This window comes from Leptonotus elevatus, chromosome 3 (genome assembly GCF_054856555.1).
Source record: "Leptonotus elevatus isolate MCC_2025b chromosome 3, RoL_Lele_1.0, whole genome shotgun sequence".
NCBI classification, from domain to species: domain Eukaryota; kingdom Metazoa; phylum Chordata; class Actinopteri; order Syngnathiformes; family Syngnathidae; genus Leptonotus; species Leptonotus elevatus.
This window is the reverse complement of record NC_141241.1, coordinates 8014768-8034513: the sequence shown is the minus strand read 5'-3', so window position 1 is coordinate 8034513 and position 19746 is coordinate 8014768. Positions and strand designations below refer to the sequence as shown.

Sequence of the window (19746 nt, the reverse complement as noted above, 5' to 3'; positions counted from 1 at the left end):
AATTTACTAATTATTTAATAGGTTAAATAAAAATAATTTTATCGTCACTGTCGTCAAAAAACAAAAAATGTCTTGTAATGTTGCTTCTAAAAAAAAGTTCCCAACCTTTCGCAATTTCTTTACAAACTTGAAGTGATTGTTTCCCGCAAGTTGTGGCTGCAGCACTGTTTGGATTTTGTGACTGAGGTTCGACAGAATTGGAAAGGGGGACGATAAAAAAACGCGACAGGCCAAGGGGAAAAGCGGACTGAGAGGTGACTTTCTTGAGTTCTCCCCCCTCAGGTGGTCTTTTCGCTAGTCATCAGGGACCTGGCTTGTCTAATGTCGCTCGTCCGACAAGACCTGTACAAGTGGGCTAAATAAAGACTGACAACACTCCACCCTCCACTCCCACCCCCACCCTCTACTTTACGCCCCTCAAGCAGTTTTCAGTCCATTCGAGCGTGGCTTGCTCCTTTACAAGCATTGGGAGTAATATTTTTTGCCATAATCCAGAATACAATTTTAGGTATCGAGTTAGTCGGCACATATTACTCCTCTTGTGTGGCTTAGGTTGCCAATTCATTCTCCACTTTTTTGCACAGTATGATATGGGGGGGATCGAAAGACTTTTTCAGCAAACTAGTGTAGTTGTACACTTTTGTATTTCAAAAAGTCTTTTGGGGGGGAGTTAGTATATCGCAAATATTTTGTAGCATTTTTTAAGGAAATAATATTGTTTTTAGAACAAAAAGTAACTACAGAGTAGATGAAAAATATAGCAAAAGTCAGGGCGCCATATAAGAAGTACTTTTTCACAAAACTTGTAATCTTATGACAATACATTTTTAATATCGGAGAAAAAAGTTATATAGCTACAATAAAATCATAATGATGACAATGAGACATATAAACATGGGCTGATGTTAGATTCTGAGAGTATGATAAGCATAAAAAAATCGCATTTTTACGGCATTAAAATTGCTCCTTTTTTTAAAAAATATTTCAGTAAATAAAAACTTTTTTTTTTCCATTGAAGCCAATCTATGTTTTTTTTTTTTTTACAAAATATAATAGAATGCTTGGTACAGAAAAAAACGGGTACCATGTCAAGTTTCAATAAATACATAATTGTTAACATTCTTGTTGTTTAATTTTTCTTAGTAAGTCACAGTGTCCCATCATTGGTGAGCTATATTGCATAGCTGTGGGCTACTCATGTTGTCTTTAGGGCTAACTAGTTTTCAGTGGCAGTATTTTGTTTTTGAATTTTTAAATCCACAGTAAACCATCAAACTGGAAGTCAACCCATGCCTGGAGACACATTTTACTACATTGTTTTCCTTTTATGCTTATAAAGTACGTAAATGTTTGCGTTTTGCAGGCGCTGTTTTTTTTTTTTTGTCTACTGATATTAAAGCCATTAGAAGGATTTTGAGCTGTTTTAACACATGGCCGAGTCTTAATTGCACCTACAAAAGTGTTTGTTGAACCACGACTTTTTCATAGCGCTTCTGACATTTTTATCTGCCCCTCTTCCAACTTTTACATGACACGGTCACCTAAATAACACACTTTAGCAAAAACAGACACGCACACGCAGAGACTCCCCTCGCACTGCCAAACGTACAGTTACAGCTCGCTCGCGTGTGTGTGCGTGTATGTGTGGCCGCCGGGACGTGAAGAACTCACATGAGGACCTCACACTACGTCTGCACACCGGCTGTGTGTGTGTGCCTGCGTGTTGCTAGTTTGTAAAGAGCAATTACAAATGGCGTCGCATTTCGCAGCTCTGTTTGTCCTAAAATAGACGAATTTAGAGAATGGAGGAGGAAGCAGGCGGCAAGTCGACACAACACTTCAGTTAAATCCAAGGCCTCTGTCTCGTTACCACTGCACGGCACAGCTGTGCGGGCAAGGTCCTGTCATGTTTTGAAGCTTCTAAAGTTTACTGCGGAAGCACGGAGGACCAGTAGCTAGCATGTCTGCCGTACAGTTCTGAGGTTTGAGGGTCTAATGTGACTTTTATGAGGGCTGTCAACTTTGACAGAAAATGACATCACAGTTGCTCAGGGCTCAGTTAACGGCCAACCGTGGGCCCACCTTTGTTTTCTGACGCCGAACCGTGATTGGTTGTTACCCCAGCCCATTTTCAGTCAACCGTAGCAAAATGGCCGCCACTGGAGATTGATAAAAACAGTTGTACTTCACTGTTTATTTCATATTTCACAAATGCAATAATAATAATAATAATAATAATATATTTTATTTACCCGTATAATGCCCTTTACATTGCAAGATCTCAAAGGACTACAAGTAGAAAATATACACTGCGTATATATATATATATATATATATATAGTCATGTTTAAACTGGTGGGTACGACGGCGTATATTTTTTTAGAGGGTGGGGGCAATATTGCGAGAGAAAAAAACTGAAAAACTTGCCACAAATATATAAACTCGCAAATTTGCCACTTTATAAAAAAAATAAAAAATACTGCGAGGTTTATATATTTGTCGTAAATTTCTGAGTTTTTTTGTTAAAGAACATTTTTGGGTTGACTTTTATTTATGTGATTACAATAAAAGGACCTTTCCACAACAAATTCTATGGTAAAATAGCAAATTTTCCCTGTAGTTTGTCCTCTTCAAAACACTTTTTAGAAGACTTTCTATGAAGTCCTCACATCGAGGTGAAGCTCGAGACACTTTCTCGTTTGTATGCCAAGTGTGTGCCTGTGTGTGTGTGTGTCCTCGTGCAGCGGTTTGTGTGTGGTTGTGACCTGTAACACCTCTGCGACACCTCTCAACTTGTTTTCCCTCAAACAAGCCATGCTGAAAGGAAAAAAAAGGGGGGGGGGAATCATGCGGGGGGGGGGTGCGCGCGTCTGGTGCGGCTGTGGCGATCATGTAACAACAAACAGGGGCCATTGATGCCATTGATATCAGGTGATGCTGCAGGAAGTTGTCAAGGGGCACAATGGGGGGGCTTGTGGGGTTGGGAGGGGAGAGGGGGTTAATGGGGTGAGGTGGTTTTAGGGGGGGAAGGCGACGCTCAAGGACAATAGAGAGGCTTGATCTCTTAATTAATGGAGGCTATTCTCTTGCACCGCTGCAGGTTGTGAATTTTAACGGGAGTCATTTTTCAGCCACATGTTCACCTGTTAGACCAAAAAAAAAAAAAAAAGTGTTCATTTGATAAGTATGGCTGGATGGTGTCACACATTTTTCTCAATGTCTAGAAGCAGGAGGCCGGTTTATGCCAATCCCTTTAATCAAGCTTCTAATCCTGCTGCAGGACGTCAGGACGGAGGCCCGCGCTGCGCTTCATATTTGTGAGGAGGAGGAATTCCACGGGGGTCAAAGGGTTTTGCTATTCTGGATTAACATGAAAGAGATGCTTCCTTTTTGTGGACGAGCCACTAAAACGACAACAAAACACTTGTTGGTTACATGAATGCAGTGATTCTTAAACACTGTGCTCTAAGAAACAGGTGTCCAAATAAAGGCCCGGGGGCCAGATCCAGCCGCGTCATCATTTTACGTGGCCTGTAATATTTTTTGGTTACTTTAAAATCAATTGAAACAATAGTTGAACAAACTATTTACTGGTTTCTGATTTCATAACTAGAACACAATACGCCACAAAAATGAGTTTGCCATCTCGACTCTAAGAGACTATCTGGTGTTCCGTAGGGATTGATCCCATTTCACTTCACTAGCCTAAAAATGTGTTAATCTATCTATGCCATTGACCAATAGTGACAAGCAGAACAGTGAAATGTTTTTTCCAGATTTCACATCGAGTAAGTCGATTTGTAGGAAAATTCATTATTTCATTGTGTATATTTTTGGTGATAGTTTTGTTTGGTGGTGTACCGTGACATTTTTATCATGTAAAATATGACTCTTGGCTTAATAAAAGTTCGTGTCACACATCCTATTCCCGGACATCTATCCATCTATTTTCTATAGTGCTGGTCCTCATTAGGATCATGGAACTGCTGGAGTCTATTCCACCTTGGACTGATTGCCATTTATAGTCACATTTATATGTATGGAGAATTTACAGCATGTTTTTGGAGTCCAAAACGAAAAACCTTTCACTGATATATTTCTTCCCCAAATTTGAGTCGACTCTAACCGGTTTCCCTGTATTGCATTTTAAGCGCTTAAATTTCAGGTAACTAGTCCAGTTATGAAGAAAAGTAGAATAGAATACCATTTATTGTCATTATACATCGTATAACGAGATAAGAGTTCATACATCAACATTTAAAAAAAAAAGTGCAAAATGCATTTTTGGATTTTTTTTTCTAAATGCCTTTGAAAACACAATAAGCCAATTCATCATTGAGATGTTTCCAGAGTGAAATTCTACAAAATATGCCCCGCTCTTCTTCATAAGTCACAAGTTTTGCACAACCTTAAGGACTAAGTATCGGGGAACAATGTAAAACTATTCCTTTGAGTCGCTCTGAACTGAGGTCTCGTATGACGTCATAAATGACGGACATTTAAAACTCAGAACGTATGTGTGAATTTAAAGGTGTAATTTGGTTCAAATTTTGAATTTTACAACTTTAGAATCCAGCTTTGAACATGTGTGGTTTTAACTTTCAATTACCTTTACCTGACAAAATCCTGTGAGAACACAATAAGCTGATTCGTCAGCAAACAGATCCATTGTTTTGTGCGACTTTAAGGGATACGTGTTGCAAAAAAAAAAAAAAAAGCACTCAACAGTCAAGTGAAGAATAATTTGGTTATTGACTGAGTTTATTTCGAACATGCAGTGCAAGAATAGAACATTTTACAATATGAATACCACATACTGAAACACTAATGCACAGCTAAAACTTAAAATATTTTTTAATTTGGACTGCTGCGCTTTCTTCCGCCTATAGGCTGCCAGTTTCTCTCTCTCTCTCCCTCTCCCTCTCCCTCTCCCTCTCCCTCTCTCTCTCTCTCTCTCTCTCTCTCTCTCCCTCTCTCTCTCTCTCTATCACACACAGCTGACCCAGATGAGGGTCTGATCCAGCTCGTTGTAATTCCGCAGGCATGGTTGAGACGGAGGTAGAGGGTGAAGGGGGTGCATTCAAAGAAAAAGCCCACCACGTGTTGAATGCGACATCATGCAGGAGAAGAAAAGAAGGCTTTCCAGTTAGAGACACTAGCAAGACGGGCGAACGGGTGGGATGAGGGTCCAATCTGAGGGATTCCCACTTATTTTGCCAGCTATTGAATGCATCATTTGAAGTCAGGACTTACTGATCGTCCCATACTTATGAAAAAAAACAAACTTTTTGGGGTTTTGTTTTGTTTTTTGCACTGAAGAGACTTGTTATATATTTCATATTAGACTCTCTCAAGCAGGGTTTCTCAAACGAATAATTGCCCAACATGAATATCCAGTTAGTTTTTATTGGGTTACATAGTGCATGGCAATGTATGGCACTCTTTGGTGCCTTTTTTTCTTTTTGGACTATTTTAATCCACATGTTGGTGCGCAGTATGTGGACTATTTAATACAGAATAGAGGTTTATTCAGCTGCTTTCCAACCATCCACCGATCTATCCCTTATGCTATTTGTTTCTGTCTGTCTGTCTGTCGTTTTTAAACGTTCGAATATGAATCATATGTGTTATGTTTGATGCGTTTCGTGTGTCCCGGTCATTAAAAAAGACTCACGCACACGCACGTACACGCCCCCAGCTCGGCTGGACCAGGCTGCAAATCACCTTGTTTACAATCTCACACCAACACTCACATCAATTAACTGCACATTGATTTCCCCGCCTGGGACATTACAATATTGCAGAACACTCCCCGTGCACTCCTTTGCAATGTTAACGTTGTCATCATAGCACAAGCACACCAATTAATGGTCAGTCTATAAATATGGTTTTAATAACTATGCACTTGATAAAGCTTATAAACCATACATTTCCGTTTTTTCGTGCGCTTCCTTTCTTTTTCCTTTTTTTCTCCTTCTTAAATCATGAATAAGTAAAGACTCTCGTCGAAACTAAAAGATAGCTGACAAGCCGGGGAGCACATCCATCCTGGCCCCGCAGCTGCTCTTTAAAAATTCAGAGCAAAATAATGGCATCAGCCGTCGAAACGTTATTATCTTCATTTCTCAACATCAGCACGAGGAGAGAGGGGCTCAGTTTATCTTGTTTCAGCCGCTCCATACCCCTTAAAGCATAGGCTTGGTAACAATAAATGATATTTTGATTTGTTTTTGTTTTCTTTTTTTGCACGACTTGTGTGGTCAACATTTTGATTAATATAATTTTAATTGGGACTGGGAGTCAAGCTAAATGCCACCCCGTTTTAAAATGATTCAAAGAAATGCAATTTATTACAACATTTACTTGTTCGTATCCTGCCAACAACCCGCGAGTGCAAGGTGACCCAATAATGTATTAATGTTATTATAATTGTTATTGTTATTATTGTGACTGTCAACTTAAAAAAAACTATAAGCGAGTGGGAAATAAAAGATGATAACGTAATGAAAATAAGTTAAAACTTGTCGCCGCTGTTCGTTTTGTTGGTCAAAAGTGTTTGTTCCAGCAGAGGAGAAGAAAAAAAGGCAAAAAGGGGGCGGTTATAGGGGCGGGGTCCAGCGGAGTGACTGAACATCCCACCAACCAATCAGAGAGTAGATAGGCGGAGCTTTCTTGCTGTCCCGCTGCTGCACGGGGCCCTCTGGAAAAGTTTGTTTATTCGCTGTACGCGGTGTGTGATGACAACGTGTTCGCGTGTAAAAACCACCACCCCGAAAATCGAGCATTCGAGCACCAAAATGACTGCATTAAAGTGACGTGGACGGAGCCACGCGTGGATTTTTGCAGTCGGGAGGGCACGCGCGAACCTGGTGCCGCTTTATTCCTACCTAAAAGGTGACTTTGAAGCCATTTTTGTGGGGGGGCGGACTACTACCTGCTGGAGGAGCGAGAGGAGGAGAAAGTTTTGGAACATTTATCCCTTGGGACAAGACCAAGGTGACCAAAAAAAGGGAGGGAGGGGGGCTTCCTTCCTTCCTTCCTTCCTTCCTCAAGCGGAGTTTGGGAACCTCGGGGTTGCGAGACGAGGAGACGAAGAAGACCCCCGCCGTCCCTCCTTCCAGCAAAGCAAATCAGGAGCTAATTGATTAAAGAGACTTCATTTGAATAGGAGGGGGGCTGGCGAGGTGCCAATCGCCTTTCAAAGAACCCCCCCTCCCTCCTCCTCCCCTTACCAGCCCCTCCTCGTCCACCTCCATCCCTCCCTCCCTCCTCGTATGATTAATCGCGAGGCATTATTGATAATCATAACGTGGCACATGCGCGTTGGATGGGCTCGATGCGCGTGAAATTTTGAGGGGCCCCTGGTTTCATTTTTTTCCCCCCTTCTTCGTCTTCTTCGCATCTTCTTCGCTTGGCGTTTGCCCCATGTGCCAGCCAGCATGTCGCGGAGGAAACAAGCCAAGCCGCAACACTTTCAGTCCGACCCTCAGCTACCCGGAGCCGGCCACAATGGTGAGTAACGCCGTGCCCACATCAAACTTCAACACCATCCGTCTCACTTTAATATTTCCACTTTTTTTTTTTTTTTAATATCTATTTTTAAAACACACGCTCACACATCCCTTGTCCCGTTATATTAACTCTATTATTACATTTTTAAGGTTACATTTGTGCTTTTGCTCTAATTTGTGCTTTTCACGTGTGTGTTTTAAAAACTTTATGGCTAATTTTATTTTGCTTTCAAAACGAACCTTTTAAATGGCTCGGACCACCCTCGCCGAACGCATACACGCATTCAAAAAGTGTGCTAAATCCTTCTTTGCCGGCATCAAATCGTCCAAACTTAACGTATTTCCTCGCATTCGTATTAATGAACATAACAAGCCAGTTTGCTCATCGTCCTTTTCTGATATTAAAGTCTTACTCATCGTGAGTCACACACGCACACACACACACACACACACACACGCTCAGACATGGTTAAATAAATTGTGCTTGACTCAACTAAACCGGCCTTTTATATTAAAAACAACAAAAATAGTAAAACTGATATTATATTAGTACTGTAATTTATGACATCATCAAGAAATAATCGTGTCAAATGTTGCGTTTACAGTCAAAAAACAGGGTCAAATTAATCCTTCCATCCTTGACGTCTTTTAATGTAACTCACTCGATTAATGTATTTTTTTAAAAAGTTGTATTTTGTCATACCTTTGAATAAAAGTGCAGATAAATTGAGGTATAAAAGTTGTGTAAAAGCAATGTTTGTTGACTGACATTTTTTCTTTTTAGATAGACGTTTCAAACGTTCAGACGATCAAAACTTATATTGTTAAAATATAATTTGTTAGGGAAATTAAAGATCTTCACATGCAAAATGTGTAGATTTTACGGTAATTATTATGAATATCACATTTTAGACTTGCATCAAGTGCACATTCATGTTGTATTCATTTTTGTTCTACTATTCTTCCGAAACTAAGCTCACTGTTTAATTTATGTGTTTTCAGACTATTTAGACTCTTTGTTACATGCAAAATATGTTACTTTGGCTCAACATAATGTCACTGTAAAAATGCTTTGCAAGTACTTACTGTTAAAAATGTTTTTTTGTTTAAGAGAACGAGGGAAGCGATAAAAAAAAAAGTGTGTCAAGATGTGTGTGCGTGTGAGATGGTGTGCTGTTTTAACCTTTGCCAATGTCCCCTTACGTGAGGGGCGAACAGGGTTCAGGGCCCAGGGTCCCCCTGCGTGTGTGTGTGTGCGTGTATGTAAAGGGTGCCCAGGGTTCAGGGCCCAGTGAGATCCACTTCAGGTCGCCATTGACCCGGCAAGTCGGAACCACAGGCGGCCCAAGCCAAGCCTTGACACTCTTTTTCTCCTTCTATTAAGCGTTTAAGTGAGGCTCTTATCAATATTTAGCCCCTATCAGAGTGGCCCCCTGGGGGGGAATTGGCAAGGGCAATCCCCCTCATTCTCTTTTTTTGTGCCCCTGCAAACAAGAAAGTGTTTGTCATTCGGTTGGGGGTGTTAGCCCAAGCCCTCCCTTCCTCCATTTGCCTTAAGCGTGACACGGGACCGCAGCTCCGCCAGTGTCCTCCTGCGTGGCCAGACTGGACCGTGATGGTTTTTGCCGGACCTCCATCTGGTGTTGAGTGCGATGTGGAGCTCCCAACCCGCCCCTAAAAACACACGATGTAGGATTTTGCCTGCTTAAAATCTTCACTTCTTTTCCTACTTCTTTTTTTTGAGGCCTTCTTGACTATGATTCATAAGCAGCGCATCGTCCTGGCAGCAGCTTTGGCTTGATTCTTAATTTTAATTCGAACTTAATCCTTGCTATTTTGGGAATTAAGCCTAATGCTAGCATCTGCACCATGTCCTGTGCTCCGGCATTGATTTTTATTTTTTTGTCTTAGCGGTTTGACACAAAGCTTTGATTGTTTGCTCAAGTAAAATAGCACACTTTGGACACAAAGTGTAGATTAAAACCCACATGCTTTTGTAAGATAGCTGAAAAAAACAATGTTATTAATGTAACTTGAAATGTTATCTTTTTTAAATTTTTTTGCTCAAATCTTATTTAATTTAAACGTATTGCAACGTTGCCGTGTATGAGGGCCAGTTGACGGAAAGTATCAATTAAACAAGGTTAAATGAAAAACGTGTTTTTAATTTGAATCAATTAATTTTATTCTGCTTTTGCATGAATCTTTAAAAAATGTAAAGTACTTATACTATAATGTAATAAATAAATGTGTTATTTAACTTTTAATAACTTGTACAAAAATAGAAACTAAAAAGGTCAGATAAAGAAGTTAGGAGGAAAATTGTATTCCGTGTAATGTAAAATTTTTTGTGAGTTATTAATAAATTAACATTTACATTCAATTTTGACATCATTTTATTGGAAATAAATGTCAAATAAATATTCTAAAAGTGACGCCCGTTTTAAGTATTGTCTAGGGAAAAACACATTTATTTATTTAAGCACATTACAGTTCTTCCTATCGTTTTCCTGCACACACACTTCATGTGCTTGTTTTTCTGAAATTTCTTAAAATGTCACTCACGTTTTTGGCAGTTTGTTGTATTTTATGGTTTCCTTTGCTGGCCTTCCCAAAATTAACTCGCAAGCAAAGCTCTGTGTGTTCTTTCGAAAAGTGGGAGATTTGCCGTGAAAAGTTATGGCGTGTGTTTGCATAGTTGGCCGGCGTGAGGGCCGGGGGGTTTATTGTCATGGCAACTTTTTGGTGATCTGGTGTCTGGCGGCGCGGAAGAACACCAAGGGAAGATATAATCCCTTTGAGTGAGCTTCGGAGTGGGACCCGGCCCCGGGGATGAGCTCGGGGGGCCGGGTCGCGAGCAAACCGGCCGGCCGACCATCCCCGCCGCTCCCATGCTGCGTGAACAATGGGGAGGCATCCTGTCTCGCTGTGGGGCAGGGGGGCTGCACTTCTGCAGGGTTTCATTTGCAAATGAATTCTTGGCCCTGATGAAAGTCTCCAGAATGGGGAGGAGGAGGAGGAGGGCGGGAGGCAGAAGGGGGTTCAGTCACAATGAAAGGGATTCATAGAAAAATGCAATTTGTAAAGCAACTTGTATGTTAAACAGAGAAATCGTGACAAAAGAGGGCAAAGAATGCGAAATGAGTCCGAGAAATTTCAAAAACACGATTGATTGCACATCTAAAAGCTTCAATGACTCTTACTCTTACTTTGTATAGATTTAAGATCCCTTTTTTCTGTGGTTCCATCGCCCTTCATGTGACACACGTCTCGTGATTTTTCAAACGACATGTTTTACCGGTCAAGGTAATTCAATTATACCCCCTCAGACTATTTAACAACATTACAACCCTGTGTGTTGGTATTCTCCCCATTCCTTGTTTTTTTCCTTGTCCGGCCTCAATCGTCCTCAAACGAGTTTAGCCGTGCCGATAACCTGCCCGAGATGGCGGCCGCGGGCTGAAAATGAGCAAAGTTGACAGCGAATTGAAAGTCTAATAAGTCCGTCCAATGCTTGATTGGCGCCGAGTGGACAAGCAGACTTTGAAGAGCTGTATAGGAAATCAATGACTTTCTATGAAATTTCATTAAAGGGTCCGAGCCGCGCCCCCGCTTCACTCTGTTCTATATTTTTGATGGATTATGTGAAGAAAATGATTACTTTTGCTTAGGCCTGATGTACATCTTCAAACATCACTTTTAAGCGATATGTGAGTAGTTCTCATTGATTTTATATCCCCTCTTATCTTGTTTCAGAGGCCACTGCACCGAAGCGGGCCCTCTTTTTCATTCCTCGTAGGTTATTGTTGCTTTTTCGATCTTTTTTTTTGTGTGAACACATCAAGAGGATAAATGTAAAACTGATTAACTTAAGATTAGCAACAATGGAACTTTAGGAGATAAAGCTGCCTCTTCAGCTGCAAAACATTTCTGATCTCTAATCCTGTTTCCTCCTCTTTTTTTCTTTTTTTTTCAGGGGACACAGAACTTTGCTCCAAGGACCCCTCCTGCAAGGAGTCCGACGCCCACGTCTGCAACAGATGTTGTGCCGAGTTCTTTGAACTCTGCGAGCTGGAGGAGCACCAGAAGAATTGCACTAAGAATCAGCTAGTCCTGATTGTGAATGAAAGTCCAGCCTCCCCCGCTGGATCCTTCTCACCCGGGTCCCCTCCCCTTAATCCCGACGACCAGATGAATGACATTGCTAATAACACTGATCAGACGGAGTGCGGCGACCTTTCTGAGCCCGGCGCGCTGGAAAAAGACGAATCCATGGATGTGGACGTTTCAGGGATGAGCAGCGGTCAAGAAGAGGAAGGCAGCCATGTGGAGAGCGGGAGCCCCAGCAATGCGGCGGGCAGATTCAGTGGCAAGAGCACTGCCGGGCCTGCCGTGGGTACTTCCGCTATTTCTGCCCCTCTTCCTCAGATCGGCAACCTGGCTGAGCTGGGGAACTTCTCCATGATCAACAGCAACGTCATCATCGAAAACCTGCAGAGCACCAAAGTGGCTGTGGCGCAGTTCTCCCAGGAGGCTCGTACCTCCGGGGGGCCGCGGGTGGCGGTGCCCGCCCTGATGGAGCAGCTCCTCGCCCTGCAGCAGCAGCAGATCCACCAGCTGCAGCTCATAGAGCAGATCCGTCATCAAATACTGCGTCTGGCCTCTCAGTCCCCGGAAATGCAGGTGCCCCCGACATCAGCTCCGGGCTCTATGGGGCCCACCGCTGCCAGCCCGCTGGCCACCCTGAGCTCCCATCTCTCGCAACAGCTGGCCGCTGCCGCGGGCCTCGCGCAGAACCTGGCTAGTCAGTCGGCCAGCATTAGCAGCCTAAAGCAGCTCGCTGCTGCGGCACAGCTACCTCAGTCCAACCCGAGCAGCAGTGAGACATCTCAGAGCATTAGCACCCTGGGGCCGTCGACCGGCAACTCCCAACCCCCTGAGAAGAGGCCATGCCACGTCACTAACACCCCGCTGACAAAGTCCTCCATCCCGGCGTTCGGAATAGGTAGCTTGCTAAGCTCAGCAGTGAATCCCCTTCTACCTCAGCCCTCGCCAGGAAACCCCATGTTCTCCAGTTCGCTTCCGAGTGTCGGCACCACCGTTGAGGACCTCGACTCTCTGGCAACTCTGGTGCAGCAGAGAAAGAGCAAGGTGCCCAATGTCGCGTCATTCGAGACCAAGAGCAGCTCGGAAGAGGCGTTCTTCAAGCATAAGTGCAGGTTTTGCGGCAAGGTGTTTGGTAGCGACAGTGCCTTGCAGATCCATCTGCGCTCCCACACCGGCGAGAGGCCGTACAAGTGTAACATCTGCGGCAACCGCTTCTCCACCCGCGGCAATTTGAAGGTGCACTTCCAGCGGCATAAAGAAAAGTACCCGCACATCCAGATGAACCCGTACCCCGTTCCTGAGCATTTGGACAACATACCGACGAGCACCGGCATTCCCTACGGCATGTCTATGCCCCCCGAGAAGCCGGTCACCAGCTGGCTGGACAGCAAGCCCATCTTGCCCACTCTGACTTCATCGGTCGGCATGCTGCTGCCGCCCACCATGCCCAGCCTGCCCCATTTCATCAAAAAGGAAGATCACTCGCTAGCCATAACTAACCATCCGGTTCCTTCCACTATTAATCACTCAGGTGCTTCTGAGCCTTCAGCGAAAAGTAGCAGAGCGTCTGAAGAGGGCGAAGGTGCAACTCTGCCTACCTCAAATGGCAAAACTGAAGAAGGCAGCCATTCCTCAGGCTTTGTGACCAGCGTCAGCTCGGCTGCCGAGACCGCCACCGAGTACGCCACATCCAACAGCCCGCCCATGTTGACCAACCCGCTCATGCCGCTCATGTCAGACCAGTTCAAGGCGAAATTCCCCTTTGGAGGTATACTGGATCCCCTCCACGGGTCAGAGACCTCCAAACTGCAGCAGCTTGTGGAGAACATCGACAGGAAGGTGACAGACCCCAACGAGTGCGTCATCTGCCACCGGGTGCTGAGTTGTCATAGCGCGCTGAAGATGCACTATCGCACTCACACAGGGGAGAGACCCTTCAAGTGCAAGATTTGTGGCAGAGCCTTCACCACTAAGGGGAACCTGAAGACCCACTACAGCGTCCACAGGGCCATGCCTCCACTTCGAGTGCAGCACTCGTGCCCGATTTGTCAGAAGAAATTCACCAACGCCGTGGTGCTCCAGCAGCACATCCGCATGCACATGGGCGGACAGATACCCAACAACCCTTTGCCCGAGAACTATCCGGAATCCATGGTCTCTGACACCGGTTCGTTCGACGAGAGAAACTTTGACGACCTGGACAACTTCTCGGACGACAACCTGGAGGGGATGGAGGAGGGCCCCGACAGCAGCGTACCGGACACGCCGAGGTCAGCGGACGCTTCCCACGACAGCCTGTGCGACTCCCCGGTCGCTCTCGACGTGGATGGTCGAGATCACTCCCAGGGTATGGACGTGGAGGAGCTGCGAGAATTCAAAGCGATATCGAATGGCTTATTGGATGGCGATTGTCTCACCAACGACTCCTCGTCTCTCGGCGGGGACGTAGAAAGCCAAAGTGCTGGGAGTCCAGCTGTGTCCGAATCTACCTCCTCCGTGCAGGCGCCGTCCCCTGCGGCCGTGCCGCCGCAGCCCCGCAAATCCCCCGGCTTGGAAGAAAGGCACCAGAAGGTGTTCTCCATGGAGCACACGGCCCTCCTACACCCTCACCCCTCCAACATCGGAGCCTTGGACCTGACGTCCGTCAACCCCTCCAAGGACCCCCTGGGCATGATTTTCCCCTTCCGCGAGCGCAGCGTAGCCAGGAATACGTCTTGCGACATCTGCGGGAAGACGTTTGCGTGTCAGAGTGCCTTGGACATCCACTACCGAAGCCATACCAAAGAGCGACCTTTCATTTGCACGGCCTGCAACCGGGGATTCTCCACCAAGGGCAACCTCAAGCAGCACATGCTCACCCATCAGATGCGGGATCTGCCCTCGCAGCTCTTCGAGCCCTCCAACACCAGCGTGTCCTCCAGCCCCACGCCCTCCCTGCTGTCCGTCTGCTCCTTGGGAAAGCCGGAGATCAACGGCTTCCTGCACGGCCTCCACCCGGAGGTTAAGGAGCCGTGCGCTTCCTCCGCTGCCGTTTGCGCAGGGGTGGTCGCCGGCATGGTCACGTCGTCAGCCTCCACTTCGCCGGTGCTGTCGGGCGCGCCGCCCCGCCGGACACCCAAGCAGCACTTCTGCAACACTTGCGGCAAGTGCTTCTCCTCATCCAGCGCCCTGCAGATCCATGAGCGCACGCACACCGGCGAGAAGCCCTTCGCCTGCAGCATCTGTGGCCGTGCGTTCACCACCAAAGGAAACCTCAAGGTATGTTCACAAAAAATTTTGAGGGAGATGTTGGCTTCAGTATCCATTAAATTGTTTATTGCGGGGATACTTTTAAATCTGGGTAAAAATCTGTGAGTAAAGAGAGATCATACACAAAACAGTTGGGTCAAAAGTAACCCAATTATGGATCAACAATGGACCGATCCACTTAATGAGTCAATTTGACCCAACTTTCTGGGTTGTTTTATACAAAATGACCCAATTTTTATTTTTTTGCCAAGTCAAGGATCTGACCAATATTTTATGAGTTGTTTTACACTAAAAGACCCATTTCTTCACTCAAAGTTGGGTCAGTAGAGGATTGGTCCATTTTTGATCCAAAGTTGGGTTATTTTTGACCCAACTGTTTTTAGAGTGTATCATTTTATAAACAAGTTTTACCCCTTCCACATGCTTAAATTACTTTCAATATTATAAAAACACACACACTTGAACTTATCAAAACATACTTTTGAAAGTATTCCTAAGTGCCTGTTTTCACTCGCCTACTTGCGCATTTCTCCAAAGACCCCGAAGGTGCTTGCTTCAATATGTTTGGCACTCCCAGTTGAGATTTACTGTAAAACTAACACATCAATAAAAAAAGAATTAAACTTGGATGGATATTTAAACACTTGAATAGTCTACCAAAACATGTTTAAAATTTCTAGCGTTTTCATTCAGGGTTATTTTTGCAGTTCTTGCAAGTTCGAATGATAATTGGTGGATGGAAACCCACCTACAGAGACTTTAATTCACAGTCCCGTATGACTTTGGCCTTTTTGAAGACTTGCTTTTTCCCCAAATACCCATCAGAAGAGTCTGTGGGCCACACATGAGTTTTCGTCTTCTTCGTGTTGAGCCATGTCCTTTTTCAATAAAAGCAAACGTAAGAATGGACAATCAATTACATGAATTGACCTTCCTCAATTAGAAAAGGACTTGTAAGGATAGGGGGTGAAAAATGAAGGGATGACTCGTGGTGACGAGGTTAAGTTAAACCACTTACATGTTTAACCCCGTTATTATGTTTGTTTCTTTGCTACTCCCGGAATGTTCAAGAGTCAATTTGACCCGCTGCATGTTTAATTCTCCAAAACAAACAAACAACAGAACACACTGCTGCAGGGTTACTATTTAGTCAATATTTAGTGCACGACTCATTCACTTGCTTTTTACTTTTCCCAGTGATTTTCGCACATACACACAATGTGAGAAATGTGCGATATATATACAATATATTTAATATATCGTGTATTTGGGTTGTTTTTAAATGTAAAAAAAAATAATGTAAAATATATAAAAATACAAAGAAACTTTTTATCCTATTTCTTAATTGAAACTAATATTTATTTCTTGATTTTGAAACTTTAAATCTGGTCATATTGACACAGGAGTTAGGAGACCCCCCCCCCCTATATGTTTTATATTCAATTGTTTCCAAAAAAGGCTAAAAATAAGGAAATTGCAGTAAATATTGACATTCAGTCATTCTTGGACAACTAAACCTGCAGCAGGTTACTGACCCGTCAACATTTCAAAAGAAACATAAAACGAGGGTTTAGATGTTCAAAATTTGCCTTGAATAATTACTTTTTGTTCATATCAGTCGTTGTTAGCCAGCTAGTTGGGAAACTTGGTGGGGCCACACCCGCAATAAAAGCAGACGGTGCCATTTTCCCCTCGAGTCCCGCGTGAGACCAGTGCATTAGGGATCAGACCCCAAAATACAATGTTTACCACCACACGTCGCTAAACCGCCTCTCTGCATTCAGGGTGTGAAGCGGTTTTCATGTGCGGTGCGGTATCATTGTTATTATTTTTTCCATTGCGTCATCTCTCATTTGCATTCCTCATCTGCCCTCCTCCGCCACTGTGTAGGTCCACATGGGCATGCACATGTGAAGAAGAAAAAAATCGCTCTCACAGTGAGGGTGTTTGAAAATTAAGATGACATTTAAAAAAATAATTAATAAGAAATAAAATCGTATTCTATTTTTTAAGGGTTTAAAATGTTTTTTTAAATAGGGCAACCCAATCAAATAAGTTTTAAAGTTTAAAGAGAAAACATTTTAGAGGAAAATGCGTTGCTCCACATGGGCATGAGTGGGTAATTAACAAATTTAAAAATATTATTTAATGACAATTTACACATTTAGAAAAATTACCTGTGCCTACTATTTAATGACAAAAGAACAAAAATAAGGCCAAATGTTTATTAGATTTTTTACAAATATCTTTGCTTTGTTTTAGTTTTTTACCCTTGACAAAACAGAAGTCATATTTTTTAAATAGCTTTTTTCCCCCAACCGTATCACCTGCAACATAACAAAGTTTATTTTAAATATTGTCACCATCTTGGCCACCTTTGCTTAAATCAGCTATAGCCTTAGTTAAGACGGTCATTCAATTCCACCCCTGAAATGAAATTATTAATAAATAGAATATAATCGGTATTTGATTCAGTTTGTGTTTTCTGAAAAAAATAACCATTATGTAAGATGATGATTTTTTTTTTGACTTGGCCAATTTGACTTGCAACATAAGAAGGTTAATTTTTAATAAATTTTTGCTAAGAAATAAAAACATACTGGGTCTTTTATTTTATTTTTTTACTGGTTCAATTTTCCCCATTAAATAATAGGGAAAGTAAATTCAACATCCTATTATGTGGCAGGTCAAACATCAAAAATAAACAGGAAGCTGTTTTATGTGTAAGCTTCCAATTTTATTTTATTTTTTTAATATGTACAAAATGTTATTTTGTCGCAGTGGTGTGCAGAAGGGGAGGGGCCAAGGGGGCGTAGACCCCACACCGGTCCTCCAATTCGGGGTGGCTATTCAAACGAGGCAGGTGTGCATTAATTCCATCCTTAATTGGTCTCCCCTCCTCTTCCTTGCAGGTCCACATGGGCACCCACATGTGGAACAGCGCCCCCGCCCGGCGCGGCCGCCGACTCTCGGTGGACGGCCCCATGGCCTTCCTGGGCGCCAACCCCATCAAGTTCCCGGAGATCTTCCAGAAGGACCCGGCGGTGTCGCGGGCGGGCGACCCGGCCAGCTTCTGGAACCAGTACGCCGCCGCCTTCTCCAGCGGCCTGGCCATGAAGGCCAACGAGATCTCGGTCATCCAGGGCGGCGGCCTTCCGCCCATGTTGGGCGCCGGCGTGGGCAACGGCGGCAGCTCGCCCGTGGGCGGCCTGACGGGCAGCCTGGACAAACTCCACAGCGCCGAACCCAACGCCGCCCTGGCCGGCCTGGAGCGGATGGCCGGCACGGAGAACGGCGGCCACTTCAGGTTCACGCGATTCATGGAGGACAATAAAGAGATCGTCACTAATTAAGGCACGCAGAGACACAACCAGGACTGTGAAGACAAGTCTGTTGGAATTTTTTTTGTACAATGTACATGTTATAGTTCCCGGGAGCTTATTTATTAGTGGCTATAACCGTGCTTGAGACGCAGTGGAAGCATTATAACAGTTAGACCAGATGTGTGTGCGTTTGTGTGCGCGCGTGTGTGCTTCTTCTAAAGACGACGTGTGATAGATACTCTGACCTTGGCATTAAGTTATTTCCGTGTCCCCCCCGCCCCCCCTTTATAGTGTTCCATAGTTATGACATCTGCCTGTAAGATGCAAAAATGCTGTAAATAATGTACACTGATCTTCTTGTAGACGGTCTGACGTGTGTTCACAGACCCCCTACAAGCCTCCTCCACCTTCACGTATTATTTAAGGAGGACGGAACATGGACATTTAGATGTTTCTTGCTACTTTTTATGATTGTTTACTTCAATTCCCAGCCCCCCGCCCACCCACTCAAATATTTGGAACTGAGACAGCCAATCGTGCTACACAGTGCTGCTGCTAACGTGATGTGTTCAAGCCCCGCCCCCCCCTAAAAGAAGATGATGTACATACATGTCAAGAAGAGGTCCAGTGGACACACGAAAAGGATGGATAGTGTTGTTGTTGTTTTTTTATAAATATAAATATTATATTGGGGTTTGACAAACCTTTCGGACTGTTACATGCACTTTCTCGGAAAGGTGGAAGATCTTTAATGGGTCCAGTTTCGCTACACTTTAATACCTACTAACAAAAAACTCTAAGATACTGTAATTCTTTACTCGAATAATAATAATCAAATACATCAGTTTTCCAAAAGAAGCATTCAGTGTTTGTGTGTGTGTGTGCTTTGTATTATTTAGTGCCGGTTCACATAAATCGCATACATAATCATTAAAAAAAACAAAAATTTAATTTTGTCCCTGGAGTGTCTGGCACGTCCCCTCACTTGAAGTCAGCCGGGAGAGGCTCCAGCAGCTTGCCCACGACCCCAGAAGCAGTGTAGAATACACATGGATTGGCAAAAAAAAAAAGAAGAACATTTATACCTCATTTGTATATAGTGTTGCAATAAAAATAAATACATATAAACGTGTTACACTTAACTTGTTCATATAATTTTGCATGCATATCTGAGACATTTAAATGAGTAATTGTTGCATTTGCCCAGGGCTCAAAGCTGCACTTTAAAACAATTTTAGGTAAAAAAAATATATATATGAGATGGGTGTGGACAGTGGCTTCTTTCCACATTCCAAAAACATGCATTGAAGACGAAAGCAACTCAGAACTGTGAATGGTCATTGTATGTTCCTTGCAAATGGTTGGCAACCAGTCGAGGGTGTACAGTGTTTATTTCTTCTTTTTTTTTAAACTACTCCTACTTTTTTTTTATTATTATTATTATTTCTGGTTATGTTGATCTTAACCAGCCTACATGTCATTGGCAAAAAATATTATTATTTTTAAATCCATATGTTACAAGTACACACAAACGTGTTCCTGTATATTAAAAAAAA

The 19746-nt window shown here is 43.5% G+C and overlaps 1 protein-coding gene across 1 annotated transcript; it reads left to right on the top strand.

Moving 5' to 3' along the window:
* Positions 1-6725: 6725 nt before the first annotated feature.
* Positions 6726-19048, top strand: sall1a (spalt-like transcription factor 1a). Its single transcript, XM_086071885.1, has 3 exons — positions 6726-7512; positions 11488-14876; positions 17780-19048. Exons 1-3 carry the CDS (start codon positions 7440-7442, stop codon positions 18218-18220), a joined length of 3903 nt encoding a protein of 1300 aa, XP_085928011.1. The 5' UTR covers positions 6726-7439; the 3' UTR covers positions 18221-19048.
* The last annotated feature ends 698 nt before the right edge of the window (positions 19049-19746 follow it).

What these genes read in the sequence shown, in the direction of transcription:
- sall1a (XM_086071885.1), top strand. Translation starts at nt 7,440, where the DNA reads ATGTCGCGGAGGAAACAAGCCAAGCCGCAACACTTTCAGTCCGACCCT. An exon ending in ACCCGGAGCCGGCCACAATG is followed by an intron (nt 7,513 to 11,487) that starts GTGAGTAACGCC and finishes TTTTTTTTTCAG; the next exon opens with GGGACACAGAACTTTGCTCC. An exon ending in CCACCAAAGGAAACCTCAAG is followed by an intron (nt 14,877 to 17,779) that starts GTATGTTCACAA and finishes TCTTCCTTGCAG; the next exon opens with GTCCACATGGGCACCCACAT.